Here is a 21519-nt window from a genome sequence, read left to right on the forward strand (position 1 = left end):
TTGGCAAGCTGTTAATATGAAGAGTTGGTTCCAGGAGGCCAGAGCCGTTCACAGCAGCGTTCTTGCCAGGCAGCAGCAGCGAGTTCACAGTGACTCCAGCCTCGGGGAAGTTACCTCCTGTTGGTTCGACCGGCGCTCTCATCATTGTGTCCTTCACACCCACCAAAGATGGCAGGCACAGAGCAAGACTCTGTATCCAGGTATTTAAGGGATTTTATCTCTGATAATCTCATTGACTTTTGTGTTGATTTGTAGTTTCTGTGTTACGGTGATAAATTATAGTGACTGACTGGAAATCAGTTTATTTTAACCACTTCATTACTGGTCATAACTGTTATAGTCTAACTTTTACCTGTTTCCAGTAGTGCAGTAGGTATATATGTTAGTTGTCACAGATTACAGATGCGTGCTCCAACATATTCACCTGTCGTAACCTATTCATATACATACACACATAACAGTTAATAGATTTGCACGACCCTCCTGTTACAGGCAGCAGACATGCAGTGGACCTACGAGGTGAAAGGAAAAACCCCTCATGACCTCCAACCCCTCTGCACTACATCCACCAATGGCAGCTGTTCTCTGCCACGTCCAGCCAATGAACGGCAACAGAACTTTGTGGCTCTTAACCTTCGTCTTCCCACCTTGGCTAACTCATCCCCCATCAAAGTCCGCAGATAAAGGACATCCTCACTCTCAGTCAGCTAAGGATTTTCATTTTTGTGTAATTTCCTTTTAGACTTTTTCGTGTTTTTGTCTGGTCACATTTACCAGACAATGTCACCTTCAATTAAAGAGATACCTTTATGTTTGGAAAATGATCTGTTATTTGGACAGACACATTACCACATGGCGGTGATGGTGATGGCTTTCACAGTTTGCCCTTTTTTTCTCTTAAAACGGCTCATTAGTCGGGTTAGTGTTCCTCATCAGCAGTTTTAATGAGCTATTCCGCCAATACAAAGACTTTTTTCTTTTGGCAGCTGACGGAAATTTAACAGGCTGACATAGAAATGAGGATCATTCTGCAAATTAAACAAATGTTTATCTCCCTAATTTTAAAATACTCTCCAAGGTGATTCTTTTACATGTAACACATTACTTTGCATGTGCTGTAACTTGACATACACATTTTATTTAGTACAAAACTCCACATGCAAAACCGCCTCCGCAGCTCATCTCCTCCTCCTTATCTCCTTGGTATAGATTTAATCAGTTAAATCCATAAGGAATAATGGCGTTTCCTGGGTTCACCTCATCAGTGTGCTTCATGGAAAGAGCCAGCGTCCCTGAAGTTTTACGCATTCAGCAGGTATCAGATATATGATGAGCAATAAATGCTAGTAATGGTTATGATGTCCCTATCATGCCTCAGAGTCCACTTCAAGTAAAATGTTACCAGCTTCGTTTTATCCATCCTTTCCCTTGTGATCCTCTCTTAGATTGTATGGCCATAAATTAGATCCACCTCAAGCCGCTGGTCCACCGATATTCCCAGCCCACCTTATATTACACTAACCAGGACAACCTTGAAATATACAGCAACCTTTTGGAAAAGCTCAGTCTTCGATTTAATAAATCAAACCACATGAGGCTTAAGAGCTTGTCCGGTGTGTGGGCCGGTGTGCATGCAAATGGATCCCACGGTGCACCCATGGCTGCTCGGCTGGACTGTAAATCTTTGTGTCTGTAGCCACAAGAGAAGCAGAAGTTGTTTCAATAAGTGTTTAAAATACACAGTTCTGTTTCCTTAGTATATAAATATTATGTTCCGTGCCTGCAAAAAGTAATTCTTGTTTTGCATTAATTAACCAAAGTCAACACACTGGTGCAGTGTTGAAATGGAAAGAGTATGACACAGCTGTAAATGGGCCGAGAGCACGCCAGTCTTTGAAAAGTGCAAAGAGAAGACGAGAAAGCAGAGGACAGCAAGAGACTCTTGATATCTCGACTATAATTTTCCAGAAGGCATGTGGGGGACTTTGTAGTCAGCTGGAAGGAGAATCTAAGGTCACTGAGACCGATATTGAGCTCTCTGGCCATCAGACTAAACACCATGTTGCACTGCACGTCGTCATAAACATTCCCAGAGGCATGATGGTGCCTCTCTGCAGCAGGCTTGTGAGGGTAGAAGGTAAAAGTGAATGCAGTGAAATACACAGAAATCCTGGAGAAATCTGATGTAGTCTGAAAGAAACATTCGGCAAGACGTGGGCCTCATGACATATTCCTATGCCAAACTTGTATTCGCTTTTGCTGTGAGGTGTGCACGTTCACCAAACTGATGTTCATGTTGCCATATAAGTGGAACGCTTCCTCTCTGTTTGTGGGTTTCATTGAGTTTCATTTACAAGTATGTCACCAAAGACTGAGAAGAAGTATTTCGCACAGCTGAGCTTCAAGCTGGAGTGACCCTTAATGCAAGAAATCAGTCGAATGCAACAAACTCTCGTAAATCACTTGTAGGTGTCACTTCAAGAATGAATCTGTTGATTTGAGCAAACCATGAGCATAGAGTCAAAGCTACACAGGAATTTAAAGTCCCAGAATGGCGACCGAATTTCAGTCTCAGTGCTAAGACAATAAAACATATTTGAATGTTTAAGCATATTTAAATTCCAATATTTGTTCATTTTCAGAAGAGAGAGAAAAATAGAAAGTCATGGCACGTTTTTAAAGTTTGATTTCATTTTGTGTGCGTGGATATGAAATGTTGTCCGTATACTGTAGCTTGTGCATGCGCCTGCTTTTACCTTCCTTGTGTGTCCACATATGGAGCTGTCCTATGGCTCACCTTGTGCCTGTGGAATTATTCACGAGGCAGTTACGCTCAGTTATGCGTCCATTAAGCACCATCTGCAGCCTGCTGGGGCAAGAACGGAGGCAGAGAGAGGGATGGGAGAGGAGAGTAGAAGAGAGGAAGGGTGGAAGAAGGAAGCAAGATAGAGGATGGAGAGAGTGAAGGACATAGGGGAAGGGAAGGAGAGGATATGGTTGGAGTAATAGATGATGGAAGGAGCACAGGGGGGAGGGCGAGTGAGAAAAGATGAGTGCGGCCGATAAAGCGAAGAGTGGGAGGCGGGTGTTTGGTCGAGGATGAAGGGAAGACGCTCTCTGCATGTGTTTTGCATATCGCCTGTGAGAAAGGGTGCGTATGTCTGTGTGTGTGTGTGTGTGTGTGTGTGTGTGTGTGTGTGTGGGGCCCCTGTCTAACAGTGTGCATCAGTGAGCGTGTGAGTGTGTTTGTGCGGTTGTTGATTTCTGTCCACATATTACCTGCGGAAATGAGCTCCCCTATCCCTCTGCGGGCGAGTTGCCCCCGGCAACAGATGAGCCCAGGCAACAGTAATTGGCGGGCGATCTGTTATGATGCCCGCATTTGCAAGAGATCGCGCTGAAGTCGCGCTCGTGATGGTGAAATCATGGTGATGAAGTGCCAAGTGCTGACACCCCAAGCCAAGCTGAACAAGCAGAAACTCGGACACTTAAAGTGTAACTTCGGTTTCCTCTACGTAGACAACCTTTAAGGCGACAGTCAGTCTGAATTTGAGACAGCGCTCATTTTGTTGTAAACACTGACATGCTGAATGACCTTTGTTTGAACGTCCATTAACAGGTTCACAGTCGTTGCAAAATGGAGCTTGTGCCGACATCCAGAGCATTACCTGGCCGTCAGAAAGCTGTGTTGTCAAACTTCTCCTGCGTGCCATCAAAGACAGCTCTCGGATAAAGACTCTTGGCTCTTACAAACGATGAGGAATATACGGGAATACAATTTACATATAAATATACATAAATGGCACCAGCCTTATTTTAATATGTAAACAACGGATGTCGTCTCTGTACAAGCAATGGACCGTGTCACTGCCAAATAAATTGTCCCTCATATGTCATATTTAAAACAGAAAAGACACGTGTATTTCCTGCTTTGCAAGAGGAGGTCTGTTTGGACGTCGCCATCAGGCCGTTTGTCTCGCAGCCACGTTGGCAACGGGGGAACATTTTTGGCCCCAGACAATGTTTGATGGCTATGGGCACATAATCTGGGAAACTCCGCTATCTTTGGCTTATATGCAAAAATGTACCGCCAAAATAAATACTTTGGAAGTTGTGAAACTTAATATAAAGCCAGTTGAATAGTAGGCTGTAAGTAAAGCTGGCAACACAGTCTCATGACTTCATGAAATACATGAACATACGGTTGGAAATAGCGGGTATATTGCACTGTGGGCCACACACTCTTACACTCATGCCGTTTTGGTGGGAGGAAATATAGTTATTTCGGTAGCGTAATGCCTGAAAAGAATAAGTTAATACTTGTCACACTGGTCTTGCTCCGCTAAAAGGCAAGAATTTATTCTCTTGTGAAGGGTCACACTTGGGAGGATGAGTGAAAAGCTGTCATAGAGAAGGAGGAGATTAATCTTTTAAATATGGGGGTTACTGCATATTCTCAGGCAGGATCCCCTTTAAGAAAGCCATGGTGTTGCACTGAAGCTGACAGGAATAGGGAGAAAAAGTTTAAAGAAAAGCTTGACAGATACTTCCTTTCTCACCCTCGCACAGCTGGCCAATCTCTGTTGGAGGTGGGTGTCAGATTGTTGGTTTCGGAAAAAAAGTTACCGAACTGGTCTGACTCACCTTTAGAGTTACCCAAGACTGACTTTTTACTGTCGAAATTGTTGGTTGTGACGGACCCAAATAAGTACAAAGCTGCCTTTTCCTCTGTTACAGTAAGGTTCACAGAGACCATATGTCTTATTATGTGGCGAGGACACTCAGTTTAATTTTTGACAAAATTGCAATAAAGAATACCTCTTTTTTAACAGATTAGAACTGCATTGGAGCTCAATTCCTAAGATAAGAAATAAGGTAAAATGTTTTACTTCTGGTCCTAAAAGTAAAAATTTGTGTCCATTCTTCTTGCTATGACTTATTTCCTACTCTAAGAACTTGATGAATGGATCGTGTTTTAAATAATTAATAATGCAAACACCGCTACAAGGGTTCATTGTAGTCACAAGCTAATTATTAAAGTAGCATTTGTCAACTTCAGCTTACCTTCAGATATGTCTTCATCATTCCAGTAGGTCTTTGTTCTGCTATTTTTTCTGACTGTGTCTGGATGATAACGACCTCTTATTGTCTCTTTTGCTTTGAAAGCTCAGGAAAGTGCCGTTTATCACTCCTCTGTGACAGCTAGCAGACGCTGCTAATTGGGATTCAACCTCACACGATCCTCCTCGTCTGCGGCTGTGACCCTTCGGGGTGAGAATCATCTTTAGTGAGATAACATTAACGTTAACATTATTTTGTGTAACCATAGACGGAGCTTAAGGTAAACTCATTCCCTCGGTCGGATGTTATGATGTACGACAGTTAGCAGAAGCGTCTGTAACCCCTCGATTGTCAGATAGATTAAATTAACGGCCTGAGTTAAAGCAGGATCGACCCCAGGCAGATGTGTTCGGTTTGTCAGGGAATAAGAATGCCAGTGAAAATGAAACAAACAGAGACGGAGTGCAAAACATTTTAGATTTTGAACAACTTTGATGTCGTCTGACAGGCGAGCCATATGGCGCTGCATTAACTAATCCTTCTAGTTTCCCAGACATTCCTAAATGGATTATCTACTTGGCTGCTTAATACTATTTCATTTTCATTCTGTCACAGAGAGTCCTATCCCCATACATCACCCACACTGGGATTCAATTAGCACGGCAGTAATTAAGCAGGGGGCTGTTTCTCCCTGAAATACACACAAAATCATTTGACGGAGTGCCAGGAGAAGTGTGTGTGTGTGTGTGTGTGTGTGTGTCATATCGACAGTGAGTGGGTGATGAAAGACTGTAAGAGGGAGGACAGTGTTTGTCAGTGTTCTCACTTTGTCCAGTGTCTTCCTCACTTGTTGCTACACACTGTAATTGTGTTAACCTACACACACCCACTCACGCAAAGTTAGCTGCATTATCTAACAGTATAAACTTTTTTACAGATGGCTTCGCTTCGCTTTATTACCGCAGTTTCTAAAAAAAAAAAAATCCGAGCAGCACAATATTTTCTCTCAGTTTAAGATGAAATGTATTGATTCTGGGAAACTGGGTCACTGTAAAGTATGAATAAGGCAAACGGCAATCCAGTTAATTAAAGCACAAAGGATTTGACGCTAATGACAATTTGTCTTTTCCGCTGTTGGCCACAGTTTAGCTTTTTATACACGTGAATACAGTAAAATCTTTATAACGGCCTCAAAATCAGCTGAATTTAAAGAGGCAGTCCTTCACTCCAGGTTTACACCGGGTTTTTTGGGCCATTACTAATATCGAGGGATCAAAAAAATGTAAAATATAGGCCCAAATTCTTCTATACACAGAACATAAACAGAAATCGTTTGCAATGATCCGTCAAGTGTGGTTATCAAACGCTTGTGAAAAAGGAGATATGACAGTTTAACACTCAACTTTATTGTCCAAAATGAGATTGGAGCACTGAAACAGTCAACTTCAAAGGTCATTTATTAATAATAAACTCCCCCGAAACGTCTTTTGTGCCTTATGTTCTGTTAAAAACGTGGTCATCATACAACACACAGAAAGAAACATATAAAGTATGCTATGTCTTTTACTGCCTTTTAAAAGGGATCCAGGGAGGCAGCAGACTGTAGGGGTGCTGGCAGCGCTTTCCATAATTTAGGTGCTTCGGCCTCAAAAGCTCAATCACCACAGGTCTTCAGCGGAACATGAGCAGGATTGTATTTTTTCATGAGGCGCACAGCAGTACGTATACAATAGTGTCACGATGTGTTCAGACCACTGAAGTCGAGGTGGTTTCAACTCTCACTTGCCGACCGTGGCTCGCCTCTGTTTAGCCGTCCTGTTAAGTTTGTCGCTCGTCGTGTGAACATGCTGATCAACGGTGGCTGACGTTCTTGCTGTGTGTAGAAAAGTTACTCAAGGCTTCTCCAGTGTACGACTTAAAAAGTTTGGATTCTTTTTCTACTCATTAGTCTTTTCAGAGTTAACATTCAGCACATTTCATGACTCCGTGACTCCACATCTCATCCCGGAGCAGATGTCTTCCCACCTCCTAATCATGACTGCTGTTTTTAACCGCCTGCTTTGTTTGAGGTCAAACTGATGAGTACTATTTTTACAGTGGCAGTAAATTACTGTGAACTTACTTGTCAGTCAATTATCTACACACTCACAGCGTAGTGCAACAGAAGAGAAGGGTGAAGCAACTTGGCACACCCAAAGTCCCTCACCTGCTAGTCTGAGTAGCCAATCACACGTCGGCCCCGTCTCCCACCGAAACAACTGTGTGGTTCTTTGAAGTGAAATCTAATTATTACTGCAGCACTTCTCCGCGAACACTGCATGTGTGTGTGTCTACACTTATGCCTCAGAGCGAGAGTGTGTGTGTGTGTGTGTGTGTGTGTGTGTGTGTGTGTGTGTGTGTGTATGTGTGTGCCTACACCTATCAAAACTCCCTCTGGTGAACATGACAGAAGAGATGGGGAGAAAGAACAAGCTGCTCAACCCTGCTTTCATCTTCTCCCCCCTTTTTACTGCATGAAAAACTCAGCTCTGACACATAAAAATCATCACGTCTGTGTGTGTGTGTGTGTGTATGTGTATGTGTGTGTGTGTGCGAGCGCGAGAGACATTGTTACATATTTCATGTAGCTGATGATTGCAGGAGTTATCATTCTGCTTGCATCCGAGTGTTTGACAAAGCAGCACTTGCGTGTGAGGGACAGCAGGCATGTGTTTGTCTGGTCTGGGTGAACGCTGTGTGGCACATTTGGAAGCGGCTCTGATGACTTGACAGATTGTATGACACGCCGCGTGTGTGTGTGTGTGTGCCTTCATTGAAATGTCTTATTACACACTTTGAAGCTCCGACTGATCGTTGTGCGCGCACATTTTGCTGACTGATGAGCCAGCTTTGTTTGTATGTTTACCGAGTGTGTGCGTTGTGCTCAGTTTACTCATGAAGCCGGCATCCAGCACCTGTGTCTTGTCTCTGCTGCCGATGGAAACAGATAGAGAGCTTGGAGACGCTCGGCAGCAGGATATGAAATATGCTAATGAACCGACATAATAATAACCCATCATCACACACGCGGCAGAAAGAAAATGAAAAACTTTGCAAAGGATTTTGTCTTCTTCCGACCTTGTTTCAAGACCAAATTTAAATGATCTCATCCTCGCCGAGGGGAACATTTGCTGGTTTGGAGAAATGGTACTTACATCAGAATAGCCCAAGCTTGTATTAAAACATCAATCATCGGGGAAACAAAGTAACATATTTCTAAGGGCACAACCCAAACATTGAGGGCTCCTTACAAAGTCTTTCAATTACATTAACAGCATTTCTAAGCTGTTCATTTTCCTGCACAACAAGGGAGTATACATTCAGCGAAACCACCACGCCTCGCGCAGCAGGGGAATATGCAAATTGTAAACAAGTCTGGTTATCACTTAGTTGCCTGCGGGGGCCGATAACATCTATTTCAAGGGACAAAAAAATATTTAAATCATCCTTTTAACAACATAGAATCTTCGTAGATAACAGGCATCAGGGAAACACCAAGCTTGAACTTTTGAGTGTTACTTTTACTAGAAAACGTTTACATGCTTTAATGTTCAAAAACACCTTATTTCTCCTGTAATGTCTGTCGCTGCAGATCCTCTATTCAACATCTGTCTGAAAGCTCCGTCTCTTTAAAGCTCCCCTCCTGTAAAACCCAGCCTGCTGTGATTGGTCGGCTCTCACAGGCCTGAGCAAGCAGCGCCCACTGTGTTTCTACATCAGCTCTCCGGTGTTTTTGCAAGCAAGGCTGGGCTGAGGACTGTATAGTTGGAACATCACCTTTGTTACGAATCTGCATTGAAATATCTAAAAATAATGAGATATATTATATATTTTGTTGAGTTGTGTACTTACCTCAGTCATTACTGGTAACCGCTGCAGTCAGGTTGATAGACAGGAGTGAAGATGAATCCACAGAGCAGAATTATTACCACAAAAGATTCGGTACTGTCTCTTGTTTTGTCTTAATAGAGAGCCCCCTAGTGGCAGTTGCATTAAAATGACATATTGTGCATTTAATGACGGGGTCTTGCGGCAATGTTGCAGCGCCGTTAATTACTTTTCTATAACAACAATAACAAAAAGTCTATTTCGGCAGTAACACTGTAGTAAATGATTTACCATGTAATCTGCTGAGTCACTTTGCACTCGTCTGAGTGTTGCAGGGATTTGTAATTGTTTTAAGCCTTCTCCTGATCTAAATACCTTAAAACATTCAAAGTATTTTGTAAGCCACTTCCAGCAAAGCGAAGGTCTCTCCTCTGGTTACTGTACTGCACAACAAACACACACATTTGGAACAGCCCTTCATTCTGAGCTGAAGACAAACAAACACCATCAGGAGCGTGTTCATTACTGTGTTAATGTGTATAATGAATATGGAATGAATGGACAGATTTGTTATTATACAATTTATATGAGGCGTACACAACGCAAAGCTGCTGTAATCAAATTCTGACAAATGAATACCGACTCATTTACAGTGCACTCTTCAATCACGGTAAGTTAGTGCCGAATGAAATAAAGGAGACTTTTAAGCGATTCATTTGGTGAAGGACCCACGGAGAGCCATTTCTCTTTGAGAGAATCACTGGATTCATTATTGATGCTCACCAGGAGCAACGCTTAAAAACACCGCAGCGCTCCTTCATCATCAAATTGCGAAACCTGTCTAATTAAAAAATAACACGGAGTGGAATTTATCATAAACAAAAACAACTCGAGAGCGCTCTGCATCGTGTCTGTGCCTCATGTTTACAGCTGGCGACAGAATATGTTCATTCTCTGTCACATTCAATTACTCAAGTGCTGTAATTCGGTACATGTTTAACTAAGTGAGTATATCTATTTTCTGTTACTATATACTTCTACTTCACTACATTTCAGAAGGAAATACCAAACTGTTAACTTCACTGCATTTGCCAGGTGTTAGACACATTTTTCAAGACAGATATTCACCGATTTATGGACAAATCTTATCCGAACATTCATCTTCATCTGAAAAATCTTCTTTACATTTACTTCTACACATATACTTACAACACTGCAGATCAGTATTACATCAAAATCCTTAGTCTAATGTTACTTCAGCCTGGTAATGAGACATTTGTGTACATGTAAACTAAAGCCTGCTTTGCCTGACAGGAGATCAAGACGGGAGGCGAATTTGTGACCCGGGTTCCCAAGACAGATGTGGATACTCCTCAGTGATCAAGCTTTTGATTTGTAAATGACTTAATTCCCTTGTTTGACATGGCGCAGGCAAATCGTCTGATGTGATTTACATAACCTTACCTGGCATTTCCTAAAAATTGCAAGACCTGGGATAGGTTACAATCAGTCGTCGTGGTTTTCGGATGCTGGAATCATGCTGAGCTGCAGAGGTGTTTACTGTGAGTATAATCTTTGAATTGTTTGAAAGCTAATAAGAAATCAAATGACTGAAGTATTAGAGGTTTAATTAGACCGACTGCACCAATCTAATGTTATTTACTTATCGCAGCTTAATGTTTTTAATATTTAGGACTGCTAACACAAGATCAGCAGTTTGCCTAATATGCAAACATTGTAAGAGAGAATTCACAATGAACCGACGTTGACATTTTATCCGGTTGCTGTAGACCTTCGGCTGATTTGTTTGTGCTATAGAGGGATTTGATCAGCTTTAATATGCAAACTAAATCAAATATCTGAGGAAACAGCTAAGGAGTGAGAGAACCACTGTAACAACCTTTCTGTAGGATTTTTTTTAAGAGACAAAATTTGACTCTCAAACAACCTCAAGACAGACTTTTGTTACATGCACACCAACAAGTAGTCGACTGGAGTTTTTCCTCTTTAAATACATGCTGACAGTTGTTGTAATGTTTCAACCATTCAGGGATAATAAGCATGGGAACATTCTCCATCCGCTTCCTGTTTGCCAGTTACACTAACACTCAAAATTGCATAATCTGCTTAAAGGTTGAATTATCAGAAAGGTTGAATATTTGGATGCTTTGCAACCTAAAATCCCACAGCATCAGTATTTGGCAGCATCTGAATGTGAGATTGAGATTCAACCATAAAATCTTACAGACTGCCCCTTTTAAATGTGTATTTAAACTTCAGAACAAGCTATTTGCATGTCATTCACATTGACATTAATCAGTACAGGTCGATAAGGAGTCTTCGGGGATCTTGATGTTGTGTCTTCTAGTCACTCCCACGATCAAATAGTATATAATCAATCTAATGTGTGGATATAAACTTTTCCCCATGATGATCAGTCCGTCTTTTCAACATGCAAAAATTTAAGTCAGTAAGAAGCAGCTACACGGCCACACTGTTTGGTTGTTTGTTGAGCCCTGACAGATTTGTTTACATGTAATGGCTCGAGCTGCATCATTTACAAAGAAACACACAGGCCCCATCAAACACCAGCAATTATCATGTAGTCTAGACAAAACATGGGCATTGTATTTCACTCCGAGTTAGCTCTACTTGATTACATTTTAATATCAGCGATCCATCTATTACTTTGTGGCTTATTCGAGCCGGGCAGGCCTGTTAGAAGATCGCACTAATTGATAGAAATAAATGTGTATATGCAAGTAGTGGACTATTGAACAGAGGATACAGATGACAATTGAAAATGTATTGTTTCGTCTTTTTAATTGCCCTCAGCAGCTCCAGTCCAGTTATTCCTGGTTGAAGTAGACTTGTGTGATTTCGGCTTCACAGCCACAATGTTGTCGGAAGTGTAAAAAGCTCGACTAAAAATCTTCCACACTTTTTATTCATAAACAACTTCCTCCCGTATGAGCAAATGCTTAAAGTAATGTCTCCATTTGAACCACTATTGTGAATTTAGCAGCAGAAAACACTTTGTGTTGCTTTCCACACATGCCACATTCGCTAAAGTAGCCCATCAGTCTTATTTTGTAGGTCTTTGTGCAAATCAGATGAACTGTGGCTGGGGTTACTTCTTATGTGTATTAAATCTGTAGTCTTATTAAAAACTGATTGGAAAATTATGCTAATGTTTTGTTTTGCACTAATGTACCACCAAGAACATGAGATTTGGGGTGTTGTAAACAAAACAGTTGCACTCCTGAGATAGAGATAGGGTTAGGCTTGAAACAAAGACAGAAGTAAACAGGCTGCAATCGATACGTACTTATAATACTTATAACTTATATATATCTTTTTAATGTTTATACGATTATCATCAGGACAAGTAAATAATATTCTTTATCCCCAGAAGAATACAGGAAACACCAGCGATTGGCTGATTTACACACAGACATATTCGTACTGAAGGCGAGAACAACCATGATTGCCGTTTTTTTAAACGCTGTTATCACAAGATCACAAGTTAATTATTTTATTTCAATATGAGAATGCTTGTTTTTTTATAATCATGAGTTTATTTATCTAGTTATCTCAAGAAAACAAAACGCCCATTTCGCAAGATAAGATCATTCGTCAGGAGAGAACGACTTCATTACATTCATGGAAGTAAACAGTGACATACACACACTGCAACAGCAAACTGTATCAACTTTTTATGAACTTTTGCCTTTTGTTGTCTCATGATAAAAGGGCGATCTCGTTACCTCAAGATAACATCATTATTTTTAGATCATGAGGTAATTAATTCATGATCTCATTAAAGAAATAAATGCAAAAACAACCATTTTTGGCTTCCGTACCGATTGTTTTTGCATTCACAGGATTACTTTGGCTCATTTGAAAGGTACACACTGTATTTCACCACTGAGGGCTTCAAGTCACACCTTCCAACGTGCTTTTAAGCAAGGACACATAAAGTTCTGCCCTTTGTCAAGTTTCTTTGCTTTTAGTCCTCATCACAGAAACTAAAGTGACCCGTGTGACAGTTTGCATTGTGCGTTTTTTTCTCCTGTCTGCCCTTGAAAAGTGCAGCAAAAACCCTTAATTCAACTGCATTTCTGTTTCGTTCTCTCACTTGCTTTGCTTCAGTTGCTGAGGACACACACATAACAATTTGTCAGCAGTTTCTGTACGTGGACTGTCAGAAGAAAAAAAAATAACAGTGCTGTGTGTCTCACTGCAAATTCATGAAGTCGGTGCCTGGCTCTTAGGCTGCAGACGCGACTGTGACTGGTACTTTGTAGCTCAGGGTGTCGAGCATAACAATACAGAAGAGTGATTTAACCGAGGAAGAAGTTCAGCGGGCTGGATTTTTTATTCTACACGGCGCACATGATTGCTATAATAATTCCTCGATTCGGTTCAAGTTCTGTGATGAGCACAACGCGAATGATGGGAATTTATATGGTAATATCAGCTGAAATCTTTTTTTGTGTGGTCGTAAAACTGTGGGTTTTAACTGCAGGCAGTAGCTCTTGTGGGTGTTGAGCACATGCATTAACAAACTGATCATATGACATATGTGAAGCGAGGTCATGTGACTTCTTTGTGTTATGATGAAGGATAAATAACTGCAAATGATGCACTCTTTGAAGATGATCTTTTTATTAGTGACGGCACGTATTGATTATTATAAAGATCCACGTGTTTAATCCACAAATAAATGTGATTTTTTTTAATAAGGTGTTCATTTAATTGGAGGGATGATGTGAACAAAAATGAACGAATGTCTCTGATTGAGTCATCTTTTTAATTTGACAGGTGTTTTCTTCCAGTTGTGGCTCCTCACAGACTTCACAGGTAAAGATCCGGCTGGTGTGTCTACTGGTGTGTAAACTTTTAACAAGAACATCGACTGTTGATTATCACACAAATGACGAACGTTGTGAGGGACAGGACATCGTCTCCACAGGGGATGCACGATATGGATTTTAGCCGATAACCGATTTAACCTGCTTATTTCACATTTTTGTATCTTAAAAGTAAGTTCATAACCTGTAGTTTATGCACAACTGAGGGTCAACAGGCCAAAACGTAGCAGACTAAGATGCAGCAGCTGTATGCCAACAACAATTGTTGTTATTCTTCTTCTCTGTGTTTATCTGCAGCTGGCAAACCAACTTTAAAGGTGCATTCTGCCACATACTGATAGTAAATGCTGCACTTGTTAGGTCAACTACAGCAGTCTGGCTTTGAATTAAAGGCGAGACAAACAGTGACACACGAAAGCCAGCTGGGCGGTTGCGGGGCCAGAGCCTGATACCGGTCGCCCTGTTAATGCGATAAGGTTATTCACTCTATTTATGTACTCTTCCAAGCTATTCAGATGCTGTTGAATCATAAAAAGGTACCACCCTGAATGAGAGTATGCTGGAGTAAAAATAAAATCTATGACAAAAGGTTTATGCATGACACCCGCTATGCTAACATTAAGTGTTGTGTTTTGTTTTTTTGTCACCTCTAAGCTACCTCATCGCCAAATGTGGCGCTCACCGGAACTGCGTCTCAGTCGTCGACATTTCTTTTTGATGGAGCCGAGAGAGCAATTGACGGGACCAGACACGGGCTGTTTACCTGCAGTGGTACAGAACTTGGATTTAGCCACTGGTGGAGTTTGCGCCTGCCGGACATGTACAGGATCAGCTCCGTCACAATCACCAACAAAGACGATTTGTTTTACCGGATGACGGATGTTCAGATCCTCATTGGGAATTTCGAGGAGGACAACGGCAACGTGAACCCAACGTTATCCTGGAGAATATTTCAATTTAGTGCTACAGCCTTGTATTAAACCAGAATTATCATTTAATTTTTTACTCTTTCTGTCTTTTTTTGGCAGCTGTGCAGTAATTTCCTCCATCCCGAGTGAAGGCACCCAAACCTTCAACTGTGGAGGGATGATAGGCCGGTTCGTCAACCTGAAACTCGACACCCTGAACCCTTTTGCTGCGTTGATGGTGTGTGAGGTGGAGGTGTACGGAGGTTGGTCAATCAGAACTTGTAATCCAAAAATCTCTTTATGTGTTTCCCAGCAGAAGATGATGTGATGATTTTTAACTCTCGACTCAAATCACATTTATCACATCAGTCACTCCATCAAATCTTTCCAGAGTTGGTCGTCCCTGCGCCCTCTTTCAGCGCGGTGGTGATGGGTAGGAACGTGGTGGTGGTGGAGAAGAAGCTGTGCTGGTCGGACGCCCTCTTCTATTGCAGAGACCTCCACTGGGACCTGCTGAGCGTACGCAGCGAGGAGGAGCAGAGGGAGGTGGAGGAGGCGCTGAAAAACGTCCCCTTCCCCCTCACCCAGTATGTTTGGTTTGGACGGCGCAGGTAAAAAAAAAAAAAAATGTCTTAATAACAGGGTCCATTCTTTTTTTTTTTTTGGTGGAAATGGTTAATTCCACCTTTCGAGTGCTCTGTCAGGATTATGGCACAGGAAGTCAAAATTATGAATTAGTAAATCATGTTATTGAAATATCCAAAATGACGAGGCAGTAAATGAAAAGTTTTGTGTGCTTACAGTGAGTTTAGTTTAACTTTTTACATTGTTTAACTTTTCATATTTCAGTTTCTGGCAGAAATGGGCTCTTCAGATTATGGACAACCATTTATTCTGTGAATTATTAATCAGTGAAGAGAAGAGTAGTCTTCTGTTTATGCACTTTTTTCTCTTTTCCATTACATTTGAATCAGCACAATTTGAACTCTACTCTCCCACAGCTCTGAGGATCACTGGCAAAGGTGTTCCTTTCTCTAAACTAAACATATCACACTTAAAGTAGATTTATTCTAATATAACTCAAGTACATTTCAAACCTATATACATATAAATAACAGTAGTTTCACTTCACTAGAACATTGTGGTACTCTCTCCTCTGCTGCATTCCTCTAATTTTATTCTAAGATTTATCTGGAGTCACAGCATTGGGCACTGCTGCACTCTTAATTGTGCGCGTTGTTTTTCACCTGTATCGATCCGGGGGGAAGATTTAAGCAGCTCGTTGCCTCTGCAGTCGCACACCTACACGCATTCACACTTGGACACTGCCAGGTGTAAGAACAATCTGCCGCTGTTTACCTCAGAGCAAGAGTCGGGTGCAGGGTGCCAAGTGCAGGGGAACAAAGAGAAGTGGCTGTTAGAGGCGTGGAGAGTTTTGTTTCCCATCTGGTTCCGGAGATTTGAACACCTCAGCAACTCTTTCTTTATCGCGCCGCCTGTAGTAGGAAGATATTTGAATTTTTCATTGAATGAGGAGAAAGTGCAGTAAAATGATTTGGTCCAGGACAGACGAACAAACGTTATTACAGTTCCCAAGCCAAATTTGAACCTGTGGTGTTCGAACGATCACGATTCTTTCATTCTCAAATATAATTCACTCTCATTAGTGCAATATCACAGCCATTTATTACACCGCCGCACCACCAGACAACCATCTGCTATGTTAACAACAGGCCATTAAAGGAGCAATAATAATTAAACAGAAGTCACAGTCAATAAGCTCAGATTGTGACAAAGTGCCATATTAAAAGAACGGATCCTCCTCCGCACGAGAAAAGCTGCTATATTTTACGTTTGCCACTGTGTTACACATCCACAGGCCTCTGTAGACTGTTGTTCAAATATCAAGCAATCCCTTGTAGGTACTTGATGGCTGGCACGTGGTTTTGGATGTCTGGTACCTCTGAGACCTACGACTACTGGGAGAGAAAGTCTGTCTGGAGCGAAACCAGTCCCTGCGGCGCCATCGCCACCAGCGCTCCCTTCAAATGGAACGATATCCCATGTGGAGAACACCTTCACTTCATCTGCCTGAAAGGTGAGGAGTCAAGTCTCATCGTCGTTGTCTTTGGACTTACCGGTATCCTCATCAAACAGAATGTCACTTACATATGATATTGAAAAAATCAACAATTCAACTAAAGGCCCCCACACACAGCCCAGACTCAAACCAATGGCCAACTGCCTTTATCCAACCACTCCATTGCCTCTGGTCTGACCCGTTTGGCCGAAAAGTTGCATTGAAACATACCACTTCGAGAGCTGCCTACTCCACACCACCAATCAGAATGGTCATACAGCTAGCACACAACCAATCAGAGTATCCAATGGCTCCGACGGCCAACAGCCAACGTTCTCAGACTTTGCAAGTTGAATCGGAGCAGACGCTGTCCACGCGGTTCTAGAAGCTTCCAATGCAGCTGAACACAACAAACAGATTTGTTCCCCAACTCGTCCGAGTCTCCCTAAACACTGTAGATGGCCAACGGTTGGTCCGGTGTGTTTTAGGCTTAAGGAACAGATAACAAATTACCAGAGGGATGGCTCCTGTCCCATGACTGGTATATTTGACATTATATGTGTAGTTTAACACTACAGATAACAGAATTCTAGAGGCAGCTAACACAGCTTCTTTGACAGAAACACAACAGATGAGCAACTGTTATACTTGCAGGCAAACAAACTCATGTTGTTTTCATAAAGAAGTCAGTCAATAATTGGCCCTTCTTCAATCATGCCATGAGCAACCTCGATCTGCTTTCATGCTGAACTCGTCAGTTAAAATCTGAGGTGTGCAGCCTGTCGCCTGCTGATAAAACAGTTACCAGAGCGACAGATGTAGATGCAGTTGTTGATGAATGGCTGCCAATACTGTGCTAATCCTGTTACTAAATGCATTGTGTTTCAAACGCTTGAAATGTAAAGTCACTCTGTGTCTGCATGCTTGTTTTGCTCTTGTTCTGGGTGCTGTGCTTTTAATTTGAAGTAGCATTGAAGTAGCTACATGAGGAGATATTAGGTTAGCATTAGTGCTAACATAATCCTGCGAGCAAAAAGAGAGTGAAGACTGATATTAATGCAATAAAATTAAGAACATCAACTCTGGATTACATGCTGCATTGATTCTTTGCGCCTCATGCTTAGGTAGGCCATTGGAGTTCTTGACAGGAATGGCGGACCCCTCCACTTAAAATGAAAACTATTACTAGAAGATAAATGAATGTAAATACATTAAATGGCCACTGATGAAAATAAAAACATCATCATAATGGCTCCAAATTACTCACAACCAACTGCATTTTGACCATCGACAGATTGCTCAGATAATCAGGTGTGCTATGCTAGTAGCGGCTAATGTAGCCTTGTGCCTCAATCCTCAAACAGGAATGAGGGGCGGCCTACAATCTAACTTCACACAGCTCCTCCGGAGACACAAACAGCTGTTTTCACATATGCGATAGTACTAACCAGCACCTGAAAAAAGACTTTAATGACCTCACGCAGAATATATGAGAGTACAGGTGTAATAAAATTCTGTTTTCCTGGGACCGTTTAATAACAACAATATAACAAAATGTTTTCCCCTCGCAGTTTATTAATCGCACCTTTCACCCCTTCCCCTTTGTCTCCACAGACTTTCAGAGCGACAAGAAGAGAGTGGAGTTCTACAGCACCACCAGACGATTCACACAGCTGTCACCATAGAGAGAAACTCCCAATCGGTTCACTTGTCTCCAGAGCCCAGTCTGTACAATTTTCCTCGCAAATGTACAGTGGAATTGTTAATATGTGTTTTCATGCGTCTTTACTGTGTTGAACTAAAACTAATCACAGTGCAACCATGAGGACGCACATTTTAGACGTAAAGAAGTTGTTTTTAGAGGTAATTGATTAGTTAGTTTAATAACCAAATTTAGTAAATTGGCTAAAAGGTTGCAGTGGTTTTAAAACTCGTACAGTAAATAATATATATTTTTTCTTGTTCTTCATTATTAGCTGAAAATTGCTCAAAGGTTTTATTTTGTCCTACACTCACCTCTGTTTAAAGGACATCCATATCACCTTTTCCTCTTTGTGTCACTCCTCACCCTGAAGTACTGTCTATTGTAGTAGTGAGGCACATGTTGCTGTTTGAAATAAGAACAATGAAGCATAAATCTGAGTACTGTTTTACTTGTCTGGGTGTTTTTTGTTATACAAAGCATAGAAACCTTTCAAGGGCTACTTTAAAATGAATAACCTTTTTAATTTGTGACCATTTTTGAATGAGAGAGGAAGCCCTAATTGGATCCGTCTGAGAACATGAGGACTCACTGTGGTAACGAGTTGTTACATGTCCAATCTTGCTTTATTTTACTGCAAATGGGATCATCATTTATGAAATTAACATAATGCGGTGTTGAAGAAGACTTGAAACTAAAAATTGAGACCGTAAACTCATTGGAAAACTGTTCACTGAGGTAATAAATCAAGTGAGAAGACGAGTCACTTTCTCATAAGCTTATATAGAATCAGACTTATTTTTGAAACCAGCAGAGTTCACCCCCTTCTGGCCACACCAGGAATGCTCTCACTTTATTCCATACTTTTTAAACCAAGTTGCTGAGTGCTAGCATCGGTATTAGCTTATGCTAGCAAGATAAAAAGATAAAAACTGTTAGCCACATTCCTCTTTGCGCTTTGCAAAATCCGCGACCGGTGGCTCAAACTGAGGCGAAAAACACTGAGTCATAAATCTGTCACCATTCTAAACTTTTTTTAAAGAGTAGATGGATATTTTTTGTGATTTCTGACACACATGCGGCACTTCAATATTGATGCTCATGCGTTGATGGAGGAGGGTCTCGGAGGGGTGTAGTCGCGGCCTGCTCTCTCCACGACTGAGGCTCCTCACTGGAAAAAGCTCAGACGTGCTAAAGGCTCAAACATAAAGTTTTATAAGATCTGGCAGCTTTTAAGATATGAGAAATATGGAGTGTTTAATGTTAAAAAAGAGTACATTTTTCTCCCTCTCTTTTCTGTCTTCTTTTATACGTCCCCTGATAGTATAAATATATGTATGGGGTGGGTGTAAGCTGCGAGTCGTGAGCCAATTTAGATTCTCAAAAATTCTTTAAAAGTATAGTTGAAAGGTCTCCCCTACTGTGCGATTGTTCCCAAAAAAAAAAAAAAATCAAGGTAAGCATTTTCTTGAGTTTGAGAACTTGACACATTTAGGCTGAAAATTAGACAGGGGAAAAAAAACTCCTCTGAACATCTTCCGACTGTCCCTGGAGTTTTTCTTTCCCGCTACAATCAGCAGAAGACCGTCGTGGAGGCCCGAATAAACCGGATCTGTCAGCTCGTAAAAAACAGAAATACAATTTGGCTGGTGCGTCCATTATTCTCCCGCTGAGCGTCGATAAAAAGGACTGGAAGCGGCGGTCAGAAATTAAACGTTCTCAGTAAAAGTTGCGTTTCCTGTAAATGCTTATGTGGCTTTTACTGTACGGAGAAAAATAATTACCTTACTCACTCTTATATATTGCATTTAACTGTTGTGTTGTACCACTTTCAAAACATGTGGGCCCTTTAATGCGATAAACAAAGTGGCGTCCTTCACTGTCAACAATATCAGCATTCCTTCATTATTCAGTAATATGTCCTCGAAATACAACATCCCATTTAACTGTGATTTATACGATAGCAGCGAGTGTTTAGGACTGTGGACCGTTCTTTCGGAGAGGAGATAAAAAAGAAAGTGCCTGCAGGTATTTTCTTATTAAGCTGCGAGTAACTGATGTGGATCAACGCCGAGTCAATTCATTAAGACGTCTAGCCGAGACCTCCAAAGCGCGGGGATGTCATTCCTCCGGGCGTCCATCCCTCCATCTCTTTCACCTCTATCTCTTGCCCTTCTCCTCTCTGCTCTGCTCCCCTGCCTCCTCCCGTCTCCACCTCATCATCGCTCATTATTGTCCTGATGGAGAGTAAACAAGGCCATCTCTTCCTCCCGTCAGTCCCTCCATCCCTCCTTTCTTTTTTCTCCGCCTGAATAAACATACGGATGGCTCCGCACTCCTTTTCTTTTCTTTTTTTTCTTTTTTCAAACCTGCTCACCTCTGCTGCTTTCTAGGCCTCCCTCATCCCCTCCTCCTGTCTCCGCCGTCTCATCTTCTGGCTCCGTCATTAGTATGCAGAAGAAACAATAATATTCCTTCATGTGCCTCCCACTTCCTCCTGCTCCATCACTGTGTGTGCTCTCCGTTTCTCTTCCTCTGCTTTTTTGCTTCGCCCTCCTGCTGCCGAAGAAGTCCTAAATATTTAACAAGGAACCCAAAATCTAATTTTTGTGAAGCCGCGGATAAAAAAAAAGGGGCCGGCGACGTTGAGCGCGAGTGTGTTGTTGATACAATATTTCTTCATCTAAGACAAAGAGTCACAGTGGACACGCACATCGTCCCCGACATGGGATTATTGTGTAACAGGAGAACTACTCCAAATTAAACCGGCCGTTTATTAAAAGATCCTCGTCACACACAGCAGCTGTGTGCAAAGATCCACTTTGATTAATTAAGCAAATGTTGACAAGTTGCATCATCATTAAAGGTGCAATGTGTAACGATTTTCTGGGGATCACATAAATGGAACACAGGATTCATAATTCTGTCTTCATTTTCAGTGAAACTAAGAATCGAGAGAGAGCGTTTTATCTGCGTGTGTTGTTGTTAGAAGATGCCAAGTTTTGGGCTTTTGTTCAGTCATTTCCT

At 41.6% G+C, this 21519-nt stretch overlaps 2 protein-coding genes across 2 annotated transcripts in view; both read left to right on the forward strand.

The window, feature by feature from the left end:
- The window catches only part of LOC115576914 (cilia- and flagella-associated protein 47-like), a 46136-nt gene extending 45326 nt beyond the window's left edge, over positions 1–810 (forward strand). Inside the window, 2 exon segments of the mRNA XM_030409555.1 lie at positions 35–200; positions 493–810. Of these exon segments, the coding sequence (XP_030265415.1) occupies positions 35–200; positions 493–684 (358 nt within the window). The 3' untranslated portion in view covers positions 685–810.
- A 155-nt stretch (positions 811–965) lies between these two features.
- On the forward strand, positions 966–18940 carry LOC115576915 (uncharacterized). The gene is made up of 7 exons (XM_030409556.1): positions 966–10490; positions 13753–13791; positions 14457–14736; positions 14831–14973; positions 15102–15321; positions 16633–16808; positions 18405–18940. The coding sequence occupies exons 1-7, from the start codon at positions 10466–10468 to the stop codon at positions 18473–18475; spliced, it is 954 nt and encodes a 317-aa protein (XP_030265416.1). The 5' UTR covers positions 966–10465; the 3' UTR covers positions 18476–18940.
- Positions 18941–21519: the final 2579 nt, after the last annotated feature.

The sequence above is a fragment of the Sparus aurata genome, chromosome 24 (genome assembly GCF_900880675.1).
Source record: "Sparus aurata chromosome 24, fSpaAur1.1, whole genome shotgun sequence".
Classification (NCBI taxonomy): Eukaryota; Metazoa; Chordata; class Actinopteri; order Spariformes; family Sparidae; genus Sparus; species Sparus aurata.

What these genes read in the sequence shown, in the direction of transcription:
- LOC115576915 (XM_030409556.1), top strand. Translation starts at nt 10,466, where the DNA reads ATGCTGAGCTGCAGAGGTGTTTACT. An exon ending in GAGCTGCAGAGGTGTTTACT is followed by an intron (nt 10,491 to 13,752) that starts GTGAGTATAATC and finishes TTAATTTGACAG; the next exon opens with GTGTTTTCTTCCAGTTGTGG. An exon ending in GCTCCTCACAGACTTCACAG is followed by an intron (nt 13,792 to 14,456) that starts GTAAAGATCCGG and finishes GTCACCTCTAAG; the next exon opens with CTACCTCATCGCCAAATGTG.